The 25,254-nt window shown below is 38.5% G+C and overlaps 1 protein-coding gene across 1 annotated transcript in view; it reads right to left on the bottom strand.

The window, feature by feature from the left end:
• Aatf (apoptosis antagonizing transcription factor) overlaps nucleotides 1-25,254 on the bottom strand; it is a 97,733-nt gene that overhangs the window by 28,535 nt on the left and 43,944 nt on the right. The window contains exons 8-10 of the mRNA XM_048446713.3: nucleotides 25,095-25,178; nucleotides 6,970-7,037; nucleotides 3,949-4,029 (exon numbers count right to left, since the gene is read on the bottom strand). Coding sequence (XP_048302670.3) covers nucleotides 3,949-4,029; nucleotides 6,970-7,037; nucleotides 25,095-25,178 — 233 coding nt within the window. The remainder of the gene's footprint in view (nucleotides 1-3,948; nucleotides 4,030-6,969; nucleotides 7,038-25,094; nucleotides 25,179-25,254) is intronic.

The raw sequence follows: 25,254 nt of genomic DNA, 5'->3' as shown, positions 1-25,254 counted from the left end.
GTTCTAGGACAGCCAGGGCTACATGGAGAAATCTTGTCTTGATTTTTTTTTTTTTAAAAAAAAAGACCCTTCAAGGTTGTATGAAATTCAACATATTCTAAACAGAATCCACTCTTTCTCTCAACAACAACAAAAACAAAACAAAACAGATTTTCTCCTTGTAGAATATGCTGGTGACCATTCTAGCCTACTCACAATCTTCACATGAAGTCACTACGAAATACTAAGTCTTCACCTGAATTCATGGTTCAGCGTATCAGCTCTTTCATCGAGCCCTTGCTCTCAAAAATTTCTAGTCCTAGTTCACAAAACCCTAGAATTGTCTTTCTAAAACACTGGAGTGATGACAATACTCCTCTGCATGGGATCTCTAAATGCTTCATGGTAGTCAACAGAACAAAGCCCAAACTGTGAGAGTGGCTGTGATCTAGCACTCACCTAAACACCAAGTCTCACTGCCTGCCATTCCTCCACCTTCACTTTAAGCCTGAAATTCCCAAGATGGCCCCACTGTCTCAAACAGGCAAATGTTTATATAAATAATACTCTTTTTGCTTTCACCTGGTCTAATCAGTCTCTTACAGTTCAGTGTGGACACGGCACCTTGCAGTCTTCCTGTGCAGGCTGCACACCTCAATGCTGGGCCAAGAGTAAATACTGCAGCACCCACCAACAGCAAGGTCTGCCTGCTTTTCCAGACTTGATCTACCAACTACAGTCCCTCTTATTTTTAACTTTTGGTCTTGTTTTGCTTAAGCATGTCTCTTGAATGAATGTTGCCAGAATTAAGATTTTAATGTCTCTGAATATTTGGGCAGGTAGGGATTTCAACCACTACCAAGTTACATAATTACAGTGACACATACCTCTAATTAAACAGTTTAATGAAATTAACTTCATAAATTAAGATAATAAAAGCAAGTTTCATTAAAATAAAATCCTCATCAGTGGAAACGGCTTGCCAAAGAAGCATAACCACCAGTTTGGTTACTCACCACCCATGCAAATGCTGAGCAGGTATAGCTGATTACTGCCTATAATTCTGTGTTAAAAAGGAAGCAACCCCACCTCCCACCCCAGCAAACTGCAAAGACTAGCTTTGGGTTCAAGTGAGAAAGCCTAGGTCAATATAATGATAGAGAGCAGCTGAGGAAGACACCCAGTGTCAGGTCTCTCATACATATGTGCATATACACATACATCCCCATACATAATACTGTTTTCTTTCAACCTGATAAAAATCCCGACCAACATCTTTCGATCTGAGCAGCAGTCCCATGCTCTCAATTTAACATAACAGAAGAGTACCTGCTTTCCAATACCAACCTTGACTTTTCTTTTTCCTCTAAGGATTGAAAGCAGAGCCTCATGCATCCTCAGCAGGCACACTGCTGGTAGGTGACACTTCCAGATCCAGGTTTTTAAATCTATGCTTTGCTTACAGTCACAGCCAATCACTGTAGTATTATCATCATTTTTATCCAAGGCATTTTCTGACTGACTACTATCTACAAGGCATTGCAGTTGGTAGTGAGGTTGAGCTATCTGAAAGGATAAAGTAAAACTATTCTTGAGCACAAAGCGTACATACAGCTCTTGGCTCTAACAATTTAAAAATTTACAGTAACGGGGCTGGAGAGATGGCTTAGTGGTTAAGAGCACTGACTGCTCTTCAAGAGTCCCTGAGTTCAATTCCCAGCAACCACATGGTGGCTCACAGCCATCTATAATGTAGACCTGGCGCCCCCTTCTGGCATGTGGGCACACATGGAAGGAGTGATATACACATAATAAATAAATAAATCTTTTAAAAAAAATTTACAGTAACAAAACTGTAGAATATTTTCTTGTTTCCTCCCTCTCCTTTTTTACTTTTTAGGAAGCCAAAAAAGGCCTGTGTAGCCAAAGTAGGCCTCAAGCTTTTGATCCTCCTGCATTAGCCTCCTCAGTGCTAAGATTACAGATTATACCATCACAGCTGGCCTCTCTCAATTCTTTGAAAGACATAATTTATTCCCAAGAAAAACACCATTATATAAACATAAGAGAATGTTTACTGTGTACTAGATATCTACACATTAGTTCACTTAATACCCATAACAAATCTATCAAGAAGGGATTATCTCCTTTAATTAATAAATGAAAACAGTGAGGAATAGAGAATAAAGATCCAAAATAGTATGACCAGACAGAGTCAAGACTTGAACCCACATCTTCCAACTGCTTCTTCTGGAGAGACCCCAGTAAACTAGTCTTATACACAGTCCTAGAGTGTAACCTGAACTAACAATAAAGAATACAGTTGCCATTTATAACATACTGTTAGTAACATTCTTTAAATCCCCATGGGTAAAAATAGACAGACCGGTACAGAAAAAGGAATGGAATTGAGGAAGGAAATAAGCACTAGGGTGGCCGACTGACCCAGCAGTCTTAGAAGAATGACAGCAACAGTAACAGCTACAATGGCGGTCAATACTACAATGCTTACCAGGAACCTAGCGCTACTCTGAGAGCTCCACATACTTCTTCATTTAGTCTCACCACCACAAACTGGTTCTACGTGGTTATCATGCCCATTTTACAAATGAAGAAACCAGCATAAAGAGTTTAAGGTCTCACAAAGTATGCACTAGTCACTGTCTGAACTGGGACCCAAACTCAGGTAGTGTGGCTCGAATCACCCTCTTAATTACACAGTAAAAATGCCCAGAGAAGCACAAGAGCTGCACATTTCAACACAGGAGAAAACTGGAAAGATTCTAACAGTTCTGGCAGAAATGTAAGAAGAGTGGTAGCTCCTGTGCACTTCTGCAAAGCTGAATCAGCATTTCCTGGTCAGTCTTGTTAAATCCCGAACAAGGTAAAGTGATTATGAAATCTGTTTTTGTGAAGTTTGTTTTCTCCCTCTAGTAGTTCAGGCTGGCTTCCAACTTACAATACTCCTGACTGCACCTCCTGAGTGCTGAGGTTACAGGCATGCATCGCCCGAAGACATTCAAAAGTAAGACAGATCCATATCTGTCTAAAGGAAATCTAATAAAAGAAAGGCTCTCTAGTGATGATTAGATATCTATCTAAAAGCATACATATAAAGATGGTTTTTGGCATGCACCTGAACTATCAGCAGATTCTTTGACACTGAGGTTTTGTCAGATGATATTACCCCACTCTAGCCTCAGGATATAAATCTAAAAATATAGAAATGTCAGTTCCTACTCTCTTGCTCTGTCTTTTGTCTCTATCTTTCTTTCTAAAAAACGTATTTTCTACTATTATCTATTTATGTATACATGTGTACCTCTATGAGGTCAGAAGGGCATCAGATCCCCTGGAGCTGCGTGATAAGGCTGCTGGGAAACAAACTTGTTTTTTGTAAGAACAGTGTGTGCTCTTAACCACTGAACCATCTCTCCAGTCCTGTCTGTACCTTCCTTAGACTCATTATTAGCGCAGAGTGGAGCGTCGTCATACATCAAAAATACTTCTATTTGCCCATAAAAATTATATTCTTTATCTCATGTAAGTATACTGTTAACATTTTCGAAGTCTTTCACTTTGTCTTTTCAAAGCTAAAATAATCACCTTTCCTTTGTTTTCTAATTATTTCTTTCAGGGAAACACTAATGTATTTTATACATCCATTGACAACAACAGAACATTCAATAAACTGTATTTCCTTTCTAGAGTAAAAAAAAGGTCATAAAAACATTTACACATCAATTTGTTATTTTTAGCATCCATAAAAAAAACAGAATTGTGAGCAGTGGTGTGTGTGGAAGAATATGCCAGAATATTAACACTCAAGAGGCTCAGGCAGGAGACTTTTAGTTCAAGGTCAACCTGTCTCAAAAAACAAAATCAAGGTTAAAAGGTCAAGAGAAAGAAAGACTGGACAATCAAAACAAAAGAGAAGCAACAAAGCACATTTGCTTCCCACAAACTTACCGAAGTTTCCTTCCTTTGCTGGCTTTTCTATCTACTTTCTTTCGGATCTTGCTTCGTAGTTTCTGGATTGCAAGCCACTGCCTGGGAAATTCACAAGCCATGTTATGCAACATCACCCAAAGAAACAGCTATGAATATTGAAAAATTGTAATTTTTCTCACTAACAACCCTGTAGACAAAAAAAAACCCCAAAAAAACAAAAACAAAAACAAAAACAAAAAAACAGCAACCTACATCAAATTCCTCAAGATAGTCTTGGGCCAAAGTGACTAATCAATTGGGGAGGATTTTTTTATTTACATTCTCATCACCCTCCTCTCTCTTTTGGTTTCCTGAGACAAAGTCCCTATGTAGCCCTGGCTCTCCTCGAATCTGCCTCTGTCTCCCAAATGTTGAGGTTAAAGACACACACCACCATGTTAGCTCAATTTTCTAACTTTAATTTTCCCTTTCTAATACTCAGTATTTTTTTTAATTTTCCTTTCTAATTAAAAATTTACACTTATTTATTTATCTAGATGTGTGTGCACTCACTTGTTCATGCCCACACATACTATGGCACATGTACAGAGGTCAGAGGACAACTCATGGGAGTCTCCTTCCACTTTGTGAATTTTGGGAACCAAACCTGGGTCATCTGCTCTTAATTATTCACTAATCTTATACTTGTTTAATTTGTATTTTCTATATATAATAATATTATATTCTATCTATAATATTTAAGTATGTGTACTCTTTTTTCCCCCTCCTTCAATATAATCTCTTTTATTTTTACTTTTTAAGACAAGCAGACTTGGTAGAATTTTTGGGATCGCTTAAGTAAACTATAAGATCATCAGCAAACAGTGAGAGTTTGACACTGAACCTTACAGAAGAGAAAGTGGGAAGTACACTTGAATGCATTGGCACAGGTGACCACTTCCTAAATATAACCCCAGCAGCACAGACACTGAGAGAAACAATTAATAAACGGGACCTCCCGAAACTGAAAAGCTTCTGTAAAGCAAAGGACACAGTCAACAAAACAAAATGACAGCCTACAGAATGGGAAAAGATCTTCACTAACCCTACATCAGACAGAGGTCTGATCTCCAAAATATACAAAGAACTCAAGAAATTGGTCACCAAAAGAACACACCCAATTAAAAAAAAAAAATGGAGTACAGACCTAAACAGAGAACTCTCAACAGAGGAATCTAAAATGGCTGAAAGACGCTTAAGGAAATGTCCAATATCATTAGTCATCAGAGAAATGCAGATCAAAACAACTCTGAGATTCCATCTTACACCTGTAAGAATGGCCAAGATCAAAAACACTGATGACAAATTATGCTGGAGAGATTGTGGGGAAAAGGGAACACTTCTGCATTGCTGGTGGGAATGCAAGCTGGTACAACTCCTTTGGATGTCAGTGTGGCGATTTCTCAGAAAATTAGGTAACCTTCCTCAAGACCCAGTAATACCACTTTTGGGTATATATCCAAAGGATGCTCAATCGTGCCACAAGGACATGTGCTCAACTATGTTCATAGCAGCTTTGTTTGTTATAGCCAAAACCTGGAAACAACCTAAATGCCTCACGACCAAAGAATGGATAAGGAAAATGTCTTATATTTACACAATGGAGTACTACACAAAAGAAAAAAACTGACATCTTGAATTTTGCAGGAAAATGGATGGAGCTAGAAAAACATTATTTTGAGTCAGGTAACCCAGACACAGAAAGACAATTATCACATGTACTCACTTATAGGTGGTTTTTAAATATAAAACAAAGAAAACCAGCCTACAAACCACAATCCCAGAGAACTTAGACAACAATAAGGACACTAAGAGAGACTTCATAGATCTAATATACATGGGAAGTAGAAAAAGGCAAGATCTCCTAAGTAAATTGGGAGCATGGGGACCTTGGGGGAGGGTTAAAGGAGGGAGGGGAGTAGAGAAAAATATAGAGCTCAATAAAAATCAATTAAAAAAAATGCTTAAAAAAAAGGCAGACTAAGCTGACCTCAAACTCATAAAGATCCAACTGCTTCTGTACACCAGGTACTGGGATTTAAAAGATGTGTGCCACCACCTGGACTGATTGTAATTTTATTACCATTAAAAAAATTTAAAAAAGGTAATTTTATTACCTTTAAAAAAATAAAAAAATACAAGAAACATTATACAATAAATATTTTTATTCAATATTCATCAGTCTCAAGCTCCCTAGATTGACTCCTTTTTCACAGCTGGTTTATGTGGAACAGGGTCCACACAGGATTTATGTATCTGGGAACTTATTTTTCAAATAAGGGATTTGAAACCAAGCTAAAGATCTCCACAAACTGCACCTGTGAGCAAACGCAAACGGGAAATTACAGTAGCAGCTAGTCACTTTACCTGACTCACACAAGGAAAACTCAACACGGTGGGGGGGGGGGAGAATCTAGGGAAATCCAATTACTGTAATCTTAATATAATCTTAATTACCATAATCTATTTTATTGTAAAGTCAGATAAATGTACAATATAATCACCACTTAAATGCAATTTGCTCTATCACATTAACTATATAGAAAACACTCCTACAACATTCCAAAGATATGGGAAATATCAACAATATCCTGTCCCAAAATTCAAATATGAAAATTCAAATACAAAATTCAAAAAATTACTCCATCAACACTAATTTTTCATTGCCTATTCAAAATGCTGCTCTGTCCAAAATCTCTTTTTGATATCTGCAGTTTTTGTTTCTTTTCATGCTCATGGTTATTTAAATGCACACCACTCACAAGGTAGCACTCTAAATGCCCTTTGTATTTTCAAAGCACAAGATGATGCATGGGAACAACAGCCTTAGTAAAGATTGCTATGGATATAAATACAACCCATACTAAGAAATGAAGAGCATAAGAAAGACTGGTAATTATAGGACCAGTCACTGCCTTGGAGGCTGAATTGAGACTACCCAATGGGAGAAACTACTACATAGGCAGCATGAATGAACAGAAAACCATATATCTAAGTTACCTTCCCATGGCCACCTGATCATTTGGATCCAAGGAGCTGGTCTTCCGCTCTATGAGTTCTCGAAGGAGCTAAGGAAAAAGGATAACAACTGAGTTATTATCATCTCCTAGCAGCATCTGGCTTAAAAGAACACAGAAGGAATTCTGAAAGGCATAATGACCACTCTTAAACTACAGTCAATAAGGGAGAATTTCCATGAGCCCTTTTATATTTATGAAGTTTTCAAAGGTAGCTATCACAATAGCTGAGAAGAGACATCCATTTAGATGACTTATGGTACACAGTTTGTTTCAAATGAATCAATGAGCGAGCAACATTCCTCTTACTGCTTTTACAACCAGTTTTGCTTGTCTCATCAACAATGGATAATTTTTAAAAGGTCAGGTAGGAAGGGCTGTGGACAGAAAGGGAAATGCATCAGCTTCCAACCAGTGGGATAATGGTGTAAAGTTAACTTCAGAACTACAACCCCAGGATTCAGAAAGTCTTCCCTTAGTGGCAGTCTTGACTGTCAATAATAAAGAGTGTGGACTTCACCCTCTTGCTTTATACAGTTGTACTCTGCTATGCCAGTGACACCAACTGACCTAAGCAGACATGACACAAACACACACACATAGTCAAAGTCTGGAGGAACTAAGAAGTCATTTGTGTCTCCATCCTGCTGGGTTAACTCCGTGGGGGTTCTAATGTTATTCGCCCATTCTCCTCTTAATCCTGGTACTCCACTGCATCCAATAACAATCTCAATCTATACCTTCCACACACTTAGGAACCTGCATAGGACCTTAGAATCCTCAGTGTAAAGGTGTCAAAACATTAAAAGACAAGAATTTTAAGCTGCAATAATAAATTTGGTGTCATCTCTGCTATAAGTACTACAAGGAAAGAAATGAAAACAGAAATTAGGTTTCCAGACATTTCAGAGAAATCTAAAATAAACTAGTTCCTGCTAAACATCTATCAATAATACAGGTTTGTCTTTAAAATTTGTTTCTTCACAAAAACAAGCAATTATTTTGTAGGTAAGTCATAGTAATACAGATATTTCACCAAATTAAATGGCTGAAGCCTGTGCTAGGATGGAGAAGAAATAAATTCCTATGAAAGTAGTTTAGTTTCTAATTTTCATTTGTGAACGTAAGTAGGCACTGAAGAAGTAAAATCTATAAAAATATCCACTTCCATAAGACACAGCTTTACCACACAAAGGAAAGGATATCTCAATCGCAATTAAAAATCCTCCTGTGAAGTTTTCTCATTTGCTTATTTTGGGCATTATTACCACAGCAATTACATTTAAAAATGCAGGGACCAGAGGCCACCGGTTTATTATCGCTAGAAAACAGCAAGCTATTTCTCTACCCTGTTTATCTGATTGATTCCCAACATCTTCCTGGCAGCCAATCTATCAGTTTATCTCTCCCACTTCATCACAGTCACTTCTGGCAGCTAAATACAAGATCCAAATCCAGTGCTACACAGACACACGACATGGTAAACCTGTGTAACGCGGTTGCTGAGTAAACAGCTGCCCTAGGGCTCAGCGCAAATGGGCTCTGCTTCCTAGTCAATGTTCTGTGAGAAGCAAGGCCGGCGAATAGATGAGGGAAGAGGTTAATAATAATAATAATTTTTTAATGAACAGAAAAGAATGAAATGACTGCATTTTACTGCCCTATCTTGTTCCAGCCACATAAGAGATTACAACCACTATTCCTAGTTTTCTTAATCACCCCTAATCCCTTGCATCTGGACAGTCCTGGCCATTGGGGAGCAAGTGCTCAGGGAAGGCTGCTCCAGCACATCAGAACTGCCTCATCTGGAGGAGAGCACCACACTCCTGACAAAGGCTAGAAACCAGAGTCGCACAACTGCAGAGGATCAGCAGCAGCCGCCATTCAAGCACCAACTTGGTACTGTGTTTGCTCACAAGTACTCTGTGTTCTACACACACCCTGGTATACATCCTTATGACTTAAGAATTTCATACAACTCTTCTTAGTCACTCCCAATGGAGAAGATGTAACTGATCCATCTGCCTGTCTAGCTGATTGGGTTCAAAATTTCAGAAGAAATAAAATGTCATCAGCATATTATCCATGGATAGTTATTAAGTAAGGTAATGCAGCACTGGTTTCTTTCCAGATATCCTAAGAGTAAGAAGTCATATCTTACTGTTATCTGGATATGCATGTCCCTGATGACAAGCCATGTGGGTCATCTTCCTGTTTTACTGGTTACCCATGTATCTCCATGGAGAAATGTCTATTCAGATTCTTTATCCATTTTAAAGTTGATGGGGTCTGGAGAGATGGTTTGGTAGTCAAGAGCACTGGCTCCTCTTCAGGAGGACCCAGGTCTAGTCCCCAGGACGCACCTTAGCTCACAACCATCTGTAACTCCAATCTCAGAGGGATCCAATGCCTTCTTTTGGCCTCCAAGGATACTATAAACACACAGTGTACAGACAAAACACTCACTCCCACACAGAGAATCTTAAAACAAATGAAGCTGGGTTGTGTTGTTATCAAGGTGTAGGGGCTCTTAAACTCTGTGTATTATGTCCTTATAAGGGGAAGATCTTTCCATTTTCTTGATGGTATCATTTAACTAAGTAAGTTGTTAATTTTGATATAATCTATTTTTCCTCTGCTATTTGTACTTTTAATGTTGTATATAGGAAATCATCATGTAGCTCAAAGTCATGAAGATTTACTCCTATAAGTTAATCTAAGAGTTTTCCAGTTTATAAGATCCATTCTGAGCTAACTCTGTGTGTGGTATATGAGAGAAAGGCAGAGAGAGGTCCACCCTTACTCTTTCATTAGTGGATGTCCAATTGTTCCTCTTGTGGAAAAAACTTTTCTTTTCTCCAATGAACTTTCTTAGCATGCTGTCAAAAGGCCAAGCCATTTTCTAAAGAATTTGGGTTTAAGGCCACATACTCCCAGGCTTTCTACATTTGTGATCTCAGTTGCTCCCACTTCTCAGGCTTCCAAAGTCCCTAGACACAGACCCTGAAGAAGGAAAAGGCTAAAAAACCTAGCTGTTCTACTGGAGGGGAAGAATACCTAACACCTTTCTCCCTAGTACACAGACACAGACCAACTTCTGTGTGTTCAGACCCTCACCCTATGAGGTACAAAAGCAGAATCAAGGCCTGTAATTCCAGCAGTGAGGTGAAAAGTGGAGAATAAAGAGATTTGGGTACCCTCTCTTACAGCAAATTCAAGGCAACCCTGAGCTGCATAGACTCTGTCTCAAAAAACAAAAAAAAAAACAAACAAAAAAACCTCAATCGCACTTGCTTTCCATTCCTGCCAGGTCCACATCTTGAGGCTCATGAAAAATACATTTGCATATACTATAATTTTAAATATTTGGGAAGGAATTTCTGTGTGCACCTGGAGTGTAAGTTCAACATAAAATGATTCATTTCCCACAGGGTTTATATTTCTCTAACTTCTTTCCACAGGGTTCACTTACTCCTCAATTAACTCTACCGCCTAAAATTTCTTCTTTCACTATCCTGCTCAAACAAAAGTTAGCTCCTTCTTCCTAGCGCCTTTAGAACCATTAGTGTTCTTTCCTTCTTCTGTATTCTTTAATAGGCCCTCACAGTAAGCATTTCTGTTGTTTACAACATCTGCTATACTTAGCTATCAGCTTCTTGAGGGCAGGGAACATAGTTATCTTTACATTTATCCCTGCATGAATGCCATTCATACATTATCATTCAGTGCATTTTCCTGAGTCAAGTAGTAAGAAGTCACCCTAGAAACAGTACAAAAACTATTCAGCTTTTATAGAAAAACTACATTAGGAGTAAATAAAGAACAGAACAGAAGGAAATCAGAATGAGTGGATAAATTCCAAGAAACATCTTAATTCTGAAGAATGATTTACCTTTGGTTACTATGGCAGAGAATGTATAGTCAAAAGCAGGGGGTAAGGCTGCCTAAGTCTCTCCCTGCCTAGGTCTTTAAGGACTCAGTTATCTTTTTTACTTTGACTCAGTTGTGTTGTACCTGGACTAGAATTTGGAAAGATGACAAGTTTAGACGCCAAATGAAGTGGTACTGTTTTCAAAGGCCATAATATTTCACCATGCTTGGCCACTTGGCTTAAAATTTATTAGTCAGAACAGAAAATCTTCCTATCAGAACCCATAAATTTCTTTAGACATAATATAGAGAGTTTTACTGTCTACTAATTTACTAGAAGTGCAAGAAAATCACAACCAGCACCAGGCTCTGATGTATGAACACAGCAATTTGAATGCTAGGGAACTTCTTGGCAATTTGCTTTTCCTTCCTTCCTACTACAGTAAAAACAACTTAATGGCATCAATCTACTTTTTTCAAATCTTTGCTAAAAGTAGCAAAGAGTGAAGGTGCTGTTGGTTAAGTTTTACAACAGTCCCCATTGCAAACATTCTGGCCTCTTGGTCCCCAGATATATATTTTGTTAAGTACATTTTAATCTGTTATAAAGGTGGGAGGTGTCCTTTGGGCTATAACTCAATTGCTGACTATTTCTGGACACTTTAGAAATATTTCTTTTAATAGTATCATATAATCTATCATTTGTATTGAAAGAATAGAGCAGTCACACCAAGCTGGAGGATTCACAGATAAGAAACTAGAGGGAGAACTAATTTGTGTTCTGTAATTACGTTTCGTTAAGGACTAAAAGCCTAGCAGAGTCAAACTCTCTTTTCACAGCCCCCTTCTAGCTTTCAGATGCCAATAATTCTTCAGCTCCACTAGAATCAATACTCTATTGACTCTGCCATCTTTTCAGTATCCCTCATCCTCTTCTCCAGTGCTCAACCTTCCTTATCAGGCAAATAATGATCCCATGGTTCCTCAGGACAACTTCTCCTGGTATACATACATCCTCTACTCTCCTATAGGCTGTGCCTTTGTTATACAGATCCACAACCCCTTACTAGGGATGGAATCTTGGAGTTCAAAAGTTTTAGAATTTTAGGAAGGAAACAAAACAAAGTGCATATAGCATAAATGCCTCAGCAAGCTGGACAGCACTCCAAAGTAAAATACACGTGTGTTCCTGGGTCTGAGTTACCTCACTCAATCTAATTTCTAATTCCACTTACTTGAAATTTTCATGATTTCATTTTTCTTTACAGTCGAATAGTATTCCACAGTGTACATGTACCACATTTTCATTATCCATTCATCAGTTGAAGGGCATTTATATTGTATCTGTTTCCTAGGCTAGTGTGAAGAGACCAGCAATGAACATGGGTAGGATGCCATGTTATAGAGTGTAGTATAGCTGGGTCATATGGTAGATTCCCCCACCCTCACCCGCCCCACACACCACAATCATACATAGGGTTTCTCTGTGTAACAGTCCTGGCTATCCTGGAATTCATTTTGTAGATCAGGCTGGTCTCAGACTTACAGAGATCTGCCTGCTTCTGTCTCCTGAGGGCACCACTACAGCCCAGTAAAGTAGATTTACTTTTAATTTTTTGAAGGTTCTCCACACTAATTTCTAGAGTGAATGTACCGATTTGCAATCACCAACAGTAATGAAGGAATGGGATAAGTAAGATTATGGATTGAGAACCATTTTGACAAGGTGCTGCACCATAGCAAGCTTACCACATAAACACAGTTACCATTGGGAACTTTTTCATCCCAGAATTCTAGAGAAGGGATCCTGTGTCTGTATTTCCTTGGCAAAACATCAATTACATTAAATACCAGTATCTGAACTCAACTAGTGCCACATGGCTACTGGAGAAACAGGCCTTTGTGCCTGCACTCATTTACCAACTCGCTGACTCCTAACTCTAGGGTCTTCTGAGACTGTTTTCCTAGTACCTCCCAATCTTGGAGATAAGACAGAACACTCAGACGAACACTCAGAACACTCAGTTAAATGTATGCTGATTGTTTTCTCATGAAAAGATGTTAAATACTATTTATGCAACTATCAAAATAATTGTTTTGCTAATTTACATTATTGATAGAATGTATTATATTTGTTTAATATTTTGCTTTAAATTGGGCTTGGATAAATACCACTTGGTCACTGTATATAATATATACTTTCTAATATACTGATGGATTGAATTTTTGGACTTTTGGTTTTACAGAACAAAGGATAAATTCCAGGGTCTTGCACGAGGTAGGCAAGCTCTATCACTGAATCACACACTCATCCCTAAGCTTGCTGACTTTTATATCAATATGCATAAGAAATACTGGTTTGTTTTCTTTCTTTGTAATGTTCTACCTGCTGATGGTATTAAAATGACACTGGACTTCTAATGACTCTTTAATGTCACTTGCATCAATGTTGGCTATTTTAATTTATCTACTCTGTGTAAGTATGCACATATATGTGGGGGGGAGATAACATGCATGGCACAATACACTTGTGCAGGACAGAGGAAAACATGCAGGAACTGGTTCTCTTCTTCTACCATGTGGGTGCCAGGAACTGATTCCAGGTTTTAAGACTTGGCAACAAGCACCTTTACTTGTGGAGACATCTTACTGGCTCTAAATTTGTGCACATGTGCACTCATATACACAGATACCATAACACACAAGTTAGGTCAGAGGACAATGTGAAGTCAGTTCTCTCCTTTCACCTTTATATGGTAGTCTCACATTTTGTTCTGCTGCTGTGATTAACACTGATCAAAATCAAGTCAGAAAACAAAGGGTTTGTGAGGAATGTACTTCCAGTTAACAAACAGTTAATCACTGAACTGAAGTCAGGACAGGAACTGGATGCAGTAACCATGGGGAAACACTGCTTGCTGGCTCATTGTCTAGCTCATGCTTATCTCTCTTTTTTTAATACAGCTTAGGATCAGCTGCCTAGGGATAGTATAACCCAAACTGGGCTGAGCCTTCCTGTATCAATTAGTGATCAAGACAAGCTGGAGCTATTCAAGGACAGCCGGAGCTACATAGCAAGAACTTGTTTCAAAAATCAAAAAAAGACATAGAGAGACTGCTTAGTGATCAGGAGTACCTACTATTCTTACAGAGGAGTGAAGTTTCCATGTGGTATGGCTCACAACTGCCTGTAATTCCATCTCCAGGGATCTAATGTCCTCTTATGGCTTCCGTGGGCAATAGCACTCATGTGTATAGATAGACCCACACACACACAAATACACACACAAGAATAAAAATAATAAAATCTAGCTGGGTGGTGATTGTGCATGCCTTTAATGTCAGCACTCAGGGAGCAGGAGCAGGAGCAGGAGCAGGAGGAGCTCTGTGAGTTCAAGGTTAGCCTGGTCTACAAAGCAAGTTCTAGGATTGTTACACAGTGAAACCCTATCCATTGAAAAACCAATCAATCAATCAATCAATCAATAAATAAAAAGTCTTTTAACACACACACACACACACACACACACAACCAAATAAATGTGAACAAAGGTCTACAGGAAGAGGAGACAGGGTGGAGGAATGGAATTCTTATAACCAAAACTAAGTTTGCTTCTCCTCCAAACTCACCACTCTTTTTTCCCATCTCAACAAATAGCACTTCATCCTTGTAATTGCAAAGCCCAGAAATCTTAGTCACTTTTCATTAATCTTTTCATATTCCACATAAAATTAATCCATCGGCAAATCCTCAGCTCAGTCTTCAACTTATCTCCTCAATCCAAAGTCTTTCCCTCCAAAGTCATCCTAGTCTTAAGAAACTATCTATCTCTTGCATGTACTACCACAAGCTTCCTACATATTCTCTATTTGCTCCCTTGTCCCTTATATTTTTGTACGTGTTTTCAGCATGACCACCAGAGTAACCCTATAAAATATCAACCTTTCATGCTACCCACCTCAGGCTCCTCTCATGGACTCTTGCTCACTCTCATCTGAAGTCTACAAGTGGCCTAGAAGAGCCCGCAGGACCTAGCTCTATTTTTTCCTGTCTACTCTACCCTTGATGTTCCTAGGTTGTGGTAGTCTCCGCCTAAGAGCCTTTTGCACTTGTCACTCTTTCCCTGCAACACTTTCCATTCAGACATTTGCATGGTTGTTGGTGACTTTTCTCAGGCTCTACTCAGATACCACCCTATCCCCTGGAATGCACAAGAAAGCCAGCAACCATCACTTTCTGCCTTGCTGCACTTGTATTTCCCTGCTTCATCCTATCATAAGAACAGGAGCTTTGTTTTCTTCCAGTCTCCAATAGAGCCCTGAGAGAAAGTTCAGAGGAAAAAAATGTTCCATATTTGCAGAACCCAACACAGTAGACTCTAGCATAGGCCACCAATCAACCCTTGAAATGTGGTTGCTGTGACTGAGGAGTTGGATTTTTAATTTTGTTCTATTTTAATAATCAAAACAAACTTGCTTAGCATCAGGTAGCATATGTCTGAAATCCCAGCACTGAGAAGGTTCAGGCAAGAAGATCATGAGTTCAAAAACAGTCAGGGTTACAGAGCAAACTGCTGTCAAACAATCTTTTGGTACACTATAAACATGTATTACTCTCACTAGTTTAATAAAGAAGCTGACTGACCAATAGCTGAACAGGATAGTTAGGCAGGAGAGCCAGACTAGAAGAATGCTAGGAGGAAGAAGGGTAGACTCTGGACTCTGGAATCACCATCCAGACACAGAGAATGCAGGAGATGAATGTGTCATGCTAATAAAGGTACTTCAACATGGCAGAGTGTAAATAAGGAATATGGATTAATTTAACAGGTAAGAGCTAGTTACTAATAAACCTGAGCTACAGGCGAAGCACTTGTAATTAATATTAAGCCTCTGAGTGATTATTTGGGATCGGCTGTGGGACAGGAAAACTCCACCTACAGTAAATTCTAGGGAAACCTAGGCAACATAGCAGAGACTGCACAGTAACAACAAAATCCTTAAGTTTCATTAGATATGGCTACTACATTGAAGAGCCTAGAAGAGCTAAAACAGGAATTTCTTAATAAACACACAGTAAATATTCAAATACTTGCTTTTTTACTGACTGAATGAATAAATGAATGGGAAAAAGAAATTTGAAGGCATTGTTTTTTATTTTTAAAGATGGGATTGCTATGCAGCTCACTAGCCTCAAACTCACAATCTTCCCACTGTAGGCTTTAGAGTGCTGAAATGACAAGCACGTGCCACTATTCACAACATATAGGGTTTTCTTCTCCTTTTTTTTTAATTACAGAAAACTCCAAACAACCAAAATGTAGACAACATCATCATCAATATGAAGATTCCTCTTAAAATCTGGTTTCCAACAATGACTGCATTCTTGAAAATAAAGAATTAATTATTAATCAAATACAGAGTCTTGCTATTTAGCCCTGACTAGCTCCAAAGTTTGCTATTTGACTAAACTGGTCTTAAGCTCATAAATCTGCCTGACTCTACCTCTTGAATAGTGAGATTAAAGGCATACCTGGTATTCAGGTTTAAAAAAAAAATTTTTTTTTTGAGACGGGGTCTTATTGTGTTTCCCAGGCTGCCCTCCAACTTCTAGATATTCATCTGCTTCTAATATCATGTGTTGAGATTAAATGTATGCACAACCTCACCTAGCTCAAGTCATATTTTGAAAGAGGAGCTACGCAACTACACAAAATTACAGAGAACTTCCCTCTTGTTAGAAAATCTGTGGGAGGGAATTTCAGCAGATTAGCCTCTATAAATCCATCATCTGGCACAATAAATGTTAACAGAATGGCCATAGCTGCATTAAAATGATACATGTGAACCATTACAGTGTTCTCAAGTAGATTTTCAAATTTGTCCAATCAAAAGGCGGCATAATGCACTACAAAGAAAACCAAGCTGGGTTGGGTGGTGCTGCTGCCCGCCTTTAATCCCAGCACTCAGGAGGCAGAGGCAGGTGGATCTCTGGGAGTTTGAGGCCAGCCTGGTCTACAGAGTGAGTTTCAGGACAGGCTCTAAAGCAACAGAGAAAACCTGTCTTGAAAAATCAAGCTGGAATTAAGAAGACTTGCATTTCAATGTTCTGATTCTATGTGAGGACTGATCTCCCCAGTCACTCTTTGGGGCTAATTATGTTCAAATTTAGATCTACAATGCACACACATTTTGGAAGATATTATTAACTTACCCTCTTCTTTGTTAGAGCATTCTCCCTTTAAGTTACTCTGAAGGAAGAATACATTAAACAGAACTTAGTACCAAGTCAATATGCCTATCTAAGTGAGGAGGTAATTTCTTATTTCTTGAGAAGTACTAAATTCTTCACCTGCACCTACAAAAATACTGCTAGGATCCTATATTTAATTTATATGCAGTCAGTATATATTGACCTTATAGCTATAAGCCAAGCAGTTCTGGCCACACATTTGCCTAATAAACTTTCATGGTACCATTTATATTTAAGAAAGTTTCTTCAACAGTTCGAAGCTAATCTTCCTTCTTTCCTGCCTAGTCCAATAAATTTTATTGCTTAAACTTTGTTCTACAGTTTTGCCTTTAATGAAAAAAGCAGTGGTATGTAAGTCATACATCTAATACTTTTTAAAACAAAGAACCAAAAGAAATAAAGGTGCTAGGTATGGTGATGTACTCCTTTAATGCCAGCACTTAGGAGGCTGAGGTAGAAGGATCTCTGTGAGCTCAAGGCCAGCTTGGTCTCCATAAAGAATTCCAGGCATTCCAAGGTAAAAGATCCAGTCATATACTTTCCCTTCATGCTGTAGTTTGGTGAGACTTCTGGACCTGGCATTTAAAATCTGGTTTTGCTGGGTGTGGTGCCACAGGCCTGTAATCATTGTACTTGCAAGGTAAAGGCAGTAAGATTGAGTATTCAAGGCCAACCTGGGCTACACCAGACTCCGGCTCAAGAAAGCAAAATTGAAGTCAGTAAAAAGAACCTTTGTCCTTCTGTTCTATAGCAGCCTCCACGATAATGCAAGCTAGTGACCAAAGGCTGGTGCTGATGCCATACTTGGCTCTCAATAATGACAATAATAATGACAGCATTATTAATGCTAAATGTCTAAAGAGACAGTATACAAGCTATCATGTATTGCAAATAAAATTCTTACACACAGGACATAAAATAACCTTGTGATCATTAGAATTTAATTGGACATTGCTAATCAGTGTTTTTAAAAAGCATTATTACTATGTCCCCCAAACACAAAACGGTTAGCTCTTTGTTTTACCTTCAGCCATGTCAATTTTCAGATTTATCTGCATGTTCTCTGTGTGCAATAAATTTCATTAGCCTTTTAAGAGACACTATCCAGATCCCAAATACAAACATTTAAAAATAAAATTAAAAACAAAAGACTGCTCTTGTAAAAGGCATCTAGTCTCCACTAATGTATTGGCAAGAGCAAGAACAGATTCCTATCAGACGTCCTAACATGTTAATAACCATTAGTTGGGCCACTGGGAAGTTGCATGCCAACAGTAAGAGGACTGCACTGCCATTAACTTCAACGATGACCTGAGATGCCACTTATTTTTATTTCCATTTAAATGCATACAATTAAAGCAACCACAGCAACTGTCCATATTAATCACTCACGAAGTTAATTAAAGAAAAGCCATCTTGTCAGACAACCTATCACTTCTCTACTTCTCAACTCGATCAACTTTTAATAGTTCATCAAATCAGTAATTACTTGTTTACAGAATTATCAACTATCTTGGATACAGAGGTCTAGCATGTAGCAAGGTCATTTTCTAGACATGTCCTAATGGTAAATAAAAGGAAAAATCTAACCTACCAAAAGGATCACCAAAAAAGCAAAGCCTATTATGCCTTTCTCTAGATATTCCTGGCAAGATTCAAATTAACAAGACAAACCAGATCAAAACTAAAAAGAGCTGGAAGCAACATACAAAATCCTAATGAACCCTTAAGAATCTGGATATTGATCTGGCAACATCTAAGTTCAATTAGGGCTTTCTGAACAAAATAACTCACGAGGTGACAAGAACCTAGTCTGAGGTCTAGGATATGAGAAGTCCAGTCACTTTATAAAGCTATTGTTAAGGGCAATCACATTATAACACCAAATCTTACAAGGATCAAATAAAGATGTCTGTCAACCACCCATCTACACCAGGTGGCTGGGACATAAACAGTGCTCAGAGAATACTTGTGCCCAAATCATTAAGAATTCAGGCTTACCCAGAAAAGCTGGGCAGTAGTGGCACATGCCTTTAATTACAGTATTCGAAAGGCAGGGCCAGGTGGATCTCTGTGAGTTTGCAGCCAGCCTGGTCTACAAGAGCTAGTTCCAGGACAGGTTCCAAAAGCTACAGAGTAACCCTGTCTTGAAAAACAAAACAAACAAACAAAAATCTCCCCCCAAAAGAATTCGGGTTCATCAAGGAAAAACTACCCAGGATTTAAAAAAGCAAACAAAAGGAAAACCTTAAGTGGTGGTGATGTAGGTAGCACTTTAAAAAAAAAAGTAGCAGACAGACTCATGAAAATGAAAAAGAGGTACTGAAAACATTTCTGAATGACCATCTTTCATGTTCACATGATGTTTTGTGAAGTTGTCTTTAAGGATGAGCTCTGACAAGAGACAGACCAAATGCAAACCAATTCATTCCAAAGGAAATATGCACTGCTTTCCTACAGAAGGGACTCAGCCTTTCATAAAGCCTTCACGCCAGCTACACCACGCCTTCAGCATCTAGCTTCCACACAAACCAGTCTTAAAACTATAAAACTAATTTTTTCATTAGAATTGTTTAGTAACAGGAGTTTAATACATCATTTGCCTTCTAAAGAAAAAAAATACTTTCTAACAACATAATATTTCTTCCAGGCCTAAAAAAACAGAGTGTATTTATTTACAAACTGAAAACTGTAAAGCTGTAATTTTTTTTATGGCTCAAGAATGAAATATTTAAGAAATAAAAGTACATCTAAAAAACAAAATTTGGTCTAGGCAGCCTGGAGATTGAGGCTAATATTGCCATTTGCTTTTTTTTTTTTTTTTTGGAGGTTACTTAACTTTTAAAACTCTTCTTCTAAGTCTTTCAGCTCTAAAACTTCTAAGACCAGAAGCTGGCAAGATGGCTGAGTGGTGAAAGTGCTTGCAACCAAGTCCAACAATCTGAGCTCACACATGCAAAGCTGTACTCAGCCACCTATGTGTGTGCACACTCACTCACACATACAAATAGATAAATGAATAACTACAATAAAAGACTCTTTCAAATGGTATGATTAGGCCAACAAGATGGCTCAGGAAGTAAAGTGTGTGCCACCAAGCCAAGTCTAATGATCTGAATTTGACCCCTGGGGATCCATAGGGCGGGAGGAAAGATCTTACTCCGGTGAGTTGTCCTCTGGCCTCCTCATATGGACCATGCATATACTCGCATAATACCCACATACAGACACAAAATAAATAAACAATTGTAATAAAATTGTAAACCACTAGTGAGGCTGAGGTAGGAAGACTGAGAGGTCCAGGCCATCCAGACACAGTGAGGCTGTCTCAAAAGTAGAAAATTCAAGTGAGTGAAATGGCTCAGTGTTAGGTAAGGACACTTGTCAAATGTGACTACCTGAGTTCTATCCGTAAGATGCACAAGGTGGAGAGAACTAACTCCTGCAAGTTGTCCACATATGTGCTGTAGTGCACAAGCACACACACACAAATATAATAAATTAGTATTGCAGTAGTTTTCTCATAGGCTTGGACATTTAAGCACTTGATTTGGTGAGGTTTAGGAGGTGTCACATTGTTAGAGCAAGTACATCATCACTACAGTAGGTCTTTGAAAGTATACAGCCTTGCTGTGTTTACAGTTTGTTCTGCTCCATGCTTGATTATTAAGGATGTGAGAGTTCTTAGCTCTGTGCTCCACCTGCCTGCCTGCTGACATGCCTTCCTTACATAAAGGAACCAGAAACCCAAATAAACACTTTCTTCCATAAGCTGCTTTCAGTCAGAGTGGTCTGTCATGGCAATACAGAAAAATAATTAACACAATTATAACAATTTTAAAAAGTGGGCTGGAGAGATGGCTCAGAGGTTAAGAGCACTGACTGTTCTTCAGAGGTCCTGAGTTCAATTCCCAGCAACCACATGGTGGCTCACAGCCATCTATAATGAGATCTGGTGCCCTCTTCTGGCATGCAAGCACACATGGAAGGAATGTTGTATACATAATAAATAAATAAATAAATAAATAAATAAATCTTAAAAAAACAATTTAAAAAAGTAATTTTAAAAAGGAAAATAAACAAAATTAAGTTGGCATGGTGACATTTGCCTTCAATCCTAGAACTCAGGAGGCTGAGGAAAAAGGATCTCTGTGAGTTCCAGACCAGCCTGGCCTACATAGTGAGCTCAAGAGACCCTGCCTCAGTCAGACAGACAGAAAGAAAGAAATAAAAAATTTATAATGCCACTTAGAGCCCCCATTTTTATGTATAAATATGCATGAGTGTATAAGTATGTGTGTGTGCATGTTTATACCTGTACCATTATTATTAAATAAAGTAGGAATGCTTTTAAAGATCAAGAGCCATTAAGAAACAAAGAGTGGAAATGAAAGTGGATGTGTGAGCAGGTGGGGGGGGCTGACCCTAGACATCACATTCTCAGTAGTTAGGGTATTCACACAGCCTCATAATACCTGAATTAACCAAGTAAGCCTTTAAAACCTTACAATGGAACATTAAAATTCAATGTGGTATAATCTCTTCCTTACAAAACATGGCCCCAAAGAGTTTTGCCTCAAGTATGTTAAAAAGGGGTATGTATGTGAGAAATGTATTATATTCACTATCTCCTCAACCACATGACCATATTTTAAAAATACAAAAGAGAAAAAAAGAAAAGAAAGAAACTCACAGGCCTATTGTAACACATTGTACCCCTTCTGAATGTGACACTTAGCTCAGGCTCACTACCCTGACAAAAAAGGAAAGCACTTTATGAAGCCAATTTAATTGGGAGGTGACAGAAAACATACAGCCATTTTCTTTAGCCTTATCATTGAATTGGCTTCAGTTTCAATCTCTGGCAAATCCCACTCAACAGAAGAAATTAACCAGGTCAGCAGAACAGGTGCTACGCTGTGTCTGTCAAGGGTCTGGCATCACCACAATTACTTGCACACAATGAAGCAGTAATCTTTACAGATCATCTCTTCCACGCAGCATGGGGGGGGGGGAGACTGAAGGGAGGAGACTGGGGGAGTAAAGGGGCAGTGAGTAGGAGATGAATAAGAAGAAACGAGAAAAGGCAAGAAAAGAAAATGAATGTGCAGCTGCCTTGCAGCTCAGCAGATGTCAGGATGTGATGTACGAGGTAGGATAAGCTGTCGTCGCCTGCTGCCAAAGAGTGGTAAGTGATTAAAGCTTGCACAGTTCTAAGCACCATATTTAGAATCTGTGGGGTTTCAAGACTTGCACCCGTGCCTCGCTGTGCCACCAGATGTTGGCAACTGGTCCTGTTCCTACCAAGTGTGCAAGGATGGCAGCAGTTGGTACAGAAGCAAAGCAATCTGGAATGCTTCCGGAGACGCTGTACATTAACAAGTGTCACCCATCATTCACCTTTACAGAAGGCTGAAACAACTCCAATTTGCTGCCACTTCCCTCTTGGGAAACAGCCAAGATAAAGTTGTGCCTGGCAGCCCCATTTGTTTCACTCAGGTGTTTCAGCTGCCTTACTGACCTCTATTAGTTTAAGTTTTAATTTAGATTAACCTCAGCACCCCAATTAACCAGAAAGGGGAAAAGCTAAGATGTGACTAGTCATAACTCTGAAATCAGAATTTATTGAAGTTAAAATTATTAATTAGGATGAAGAACCAATCAAGTAATGCTATTCCTTAAACATATTTTCAGAATTTAAATAAATAAATAAAAATAAGGGAAAACAAAGAAATAAGGGGGAAATAATCTTCAAGACCCCCCTGATCTTGCCAGTGGAACTGATTTCTTCCCAGCAATTTCAGTTTACCTTCTTTAGACTATTTAACTCACAATGCACTTTTATTCCAGCAATGTACTCTTCAATTAATGAGGACTAGAACATTTTTTGATTCTCTCCCCTGATCTCACACAATTAGCTAGCATTAATATTCTATATCAAGCACATCTTTAGACTCTCCAGAATGTTTCCTGTCCTTCTGACAAATGTGTTTAAGAACAGGAGAAAAAGAAAAGAATCAAGACCCCTGACTGGGGCAGTTGAAGCCAATACTCTCTCCTCAATATACTTTTCACACTCACGGCAATAATTTTAATCAAATATTAAAAATGATGGGGTTGAGCTGGGTGGTGGTGGTGCATGCCTTTAATTCTAGTACTCAAGAGGCAGAGGCAGGTGGATCTTTGTGAGTTTGAGGTCAGCCTGGCCTACAGAGCAAGTTCCAGGAAAACCAAGACTGTTACAAAGAGAAACCCTGTCTTGTGGGGAGGGAGGGTGAATGGGGCTAGAGAGAGGGCTCAGGAAGGCAGGAGTACTTGTTGCTTTTGTAGCAAACTGGGGTTTGATTCCTAACACCCACATCAGACAGTTCAAAACCACCTGTAACTCTAGCTCCATGGGACTGAGGTCCAACACCCTTTTCTGGACACAGGTACTACATGGTTACACTATGAATGTGCACAAATATACAGATAACAATTTAAATAAATAAGATTAAAATAAGTCTCTCTTTACATGGCAAGTGAGAAGCATTCCCAATACAGATCACCTGTTCTTGTTTTACTTATAATTTTCCTAAGAGGTTTCTTACTTCATATTCATATGTGCAGTAAATCTATCATGAATAAAGCTTTAACAAATTGTTGCAAATTCTCTGAGAAAAACTAAACATTTAACAGAGTAAAGTCTTATCTTGATAAGCAATGGCTCAACAAAAACCAGACATCACTGGTAAGGAGCATCCTCAACTTTCCACTGGGCAAGGAAGCATATTTCATTAATAATATGGCTTATCAAGAGATTCAGGAATATAGAAAGTTACTGTAGTCCTTTAGAGTATCTCAAACATTTAGTTCATCTAAACAAGCACCAGTATTACTAAAAAGAGTATCAGGAAAGCACATAATGTCAGAAAAATTGGGGAAACTCTCCTGAAGAGACAAGCACTAGGTTGAGAGAATATGTGGCATACTCCTGTATCTCATGGGAGGTAGAAGCAGATGAACTGCAAGTTCTAGGCTAACACAGTGAGAAGCTGTCTCAAAAAAACCAAAACAAATAAACAATTACAACAAGAAGAAAATAAAAACTTGAGAACTGGACCATATGTCAATTTTTACTGATTATATCTTTTAAAATATTAGACAAATGGAAAAAGTAACAGTAGATTACATTTTAATATATACTAACCTTATTTAAATACACACAAAAATTACAATAAAAGGGCTGATTGAAGTGGCTCAATGACTAACAGTATTTACTGCTCTTGGAAAGGACCTGGGGATAAATTCCCGGCACCCACATGGACCGTCTATGTGGGTTCCAAGTTCAGTTCCAAGAGATCTGATACTCTCTCTTCCAGCCTCCTTCGGCACTAAGCACATTCATAGTAAACAGACATACAAACAGGAAAATAAAAATAATTTTTTAACACAACGAAAGACTGAATTAGGTCATAGAATCAGAAATGTAACTCAAGAAGCCTAGGATCCCAGTGATTGCCTAGCTAGCATGTGCAAGCCTGAGCTTCTCTAGCTCTTGATGGCTAGTACCTAGAGTGGGAGAAGAAAGGTTTGGCTCAACGGCCAGTGTGGCAGTACACACGTAATCGCAGCACTCAGGAGACTGAAGCAGTACTACCAGTTTGAGGCTGCCTTGGCCTGGTACACAGTGAGACTCTGTCTCAAAAACAAAAATAAACAAAAAGCACCCAGCGGAAGACAGAATAAATAAATGACTCAAAGAAACTTATATTGTTTTACAGATAACTTAGACCAGAGCAGTGCTCACAAAATAACTGCAGAAAAACGCAAAACCAAAGAATACAAACCAGAATGACACCATTTAAGACAATCCCAAATATAGGAGTTCTAACTCCTTGTTTATTCAAAATGAATCACCTTTCATTCAGAGAATGCTACCAGTGGACTTAAAATGCAAAAATCTGGCTCATTTTTAACAAAAGAAGAATATACAAAATTCATACCTGGTGGTAAAAGTCATCATCATCAAATATTTCTTCATCTAAGTCCTTCAGGTGAGCATTGGCAGGGACTTGAGGAAGGATCTCCTACATCAGCAGGGAGTAAATGGGTGTGAATATCAGTAAGTATGTCATGTTATTGTACTATTGTCTAAAGGGAAAA

The sequence above is a fragment of the Myodes glareolus genome, chromosome 9 (assembly GCF_982192425.1).
Source record: "Myodes glareolus chromosome 9, mMyoGla1.1, whole genome shotgun sequence".
In the NCBI taxonomy this organism is placed as follows: Eukaryota; Metazoa; Chordata; class Mammalia; order Rodentia; family Cricetidae; genus Myodes; species Myodes glareolus.
This window is presented reverse-complemented; position numbering and strand designations above follow the sequence as displayed.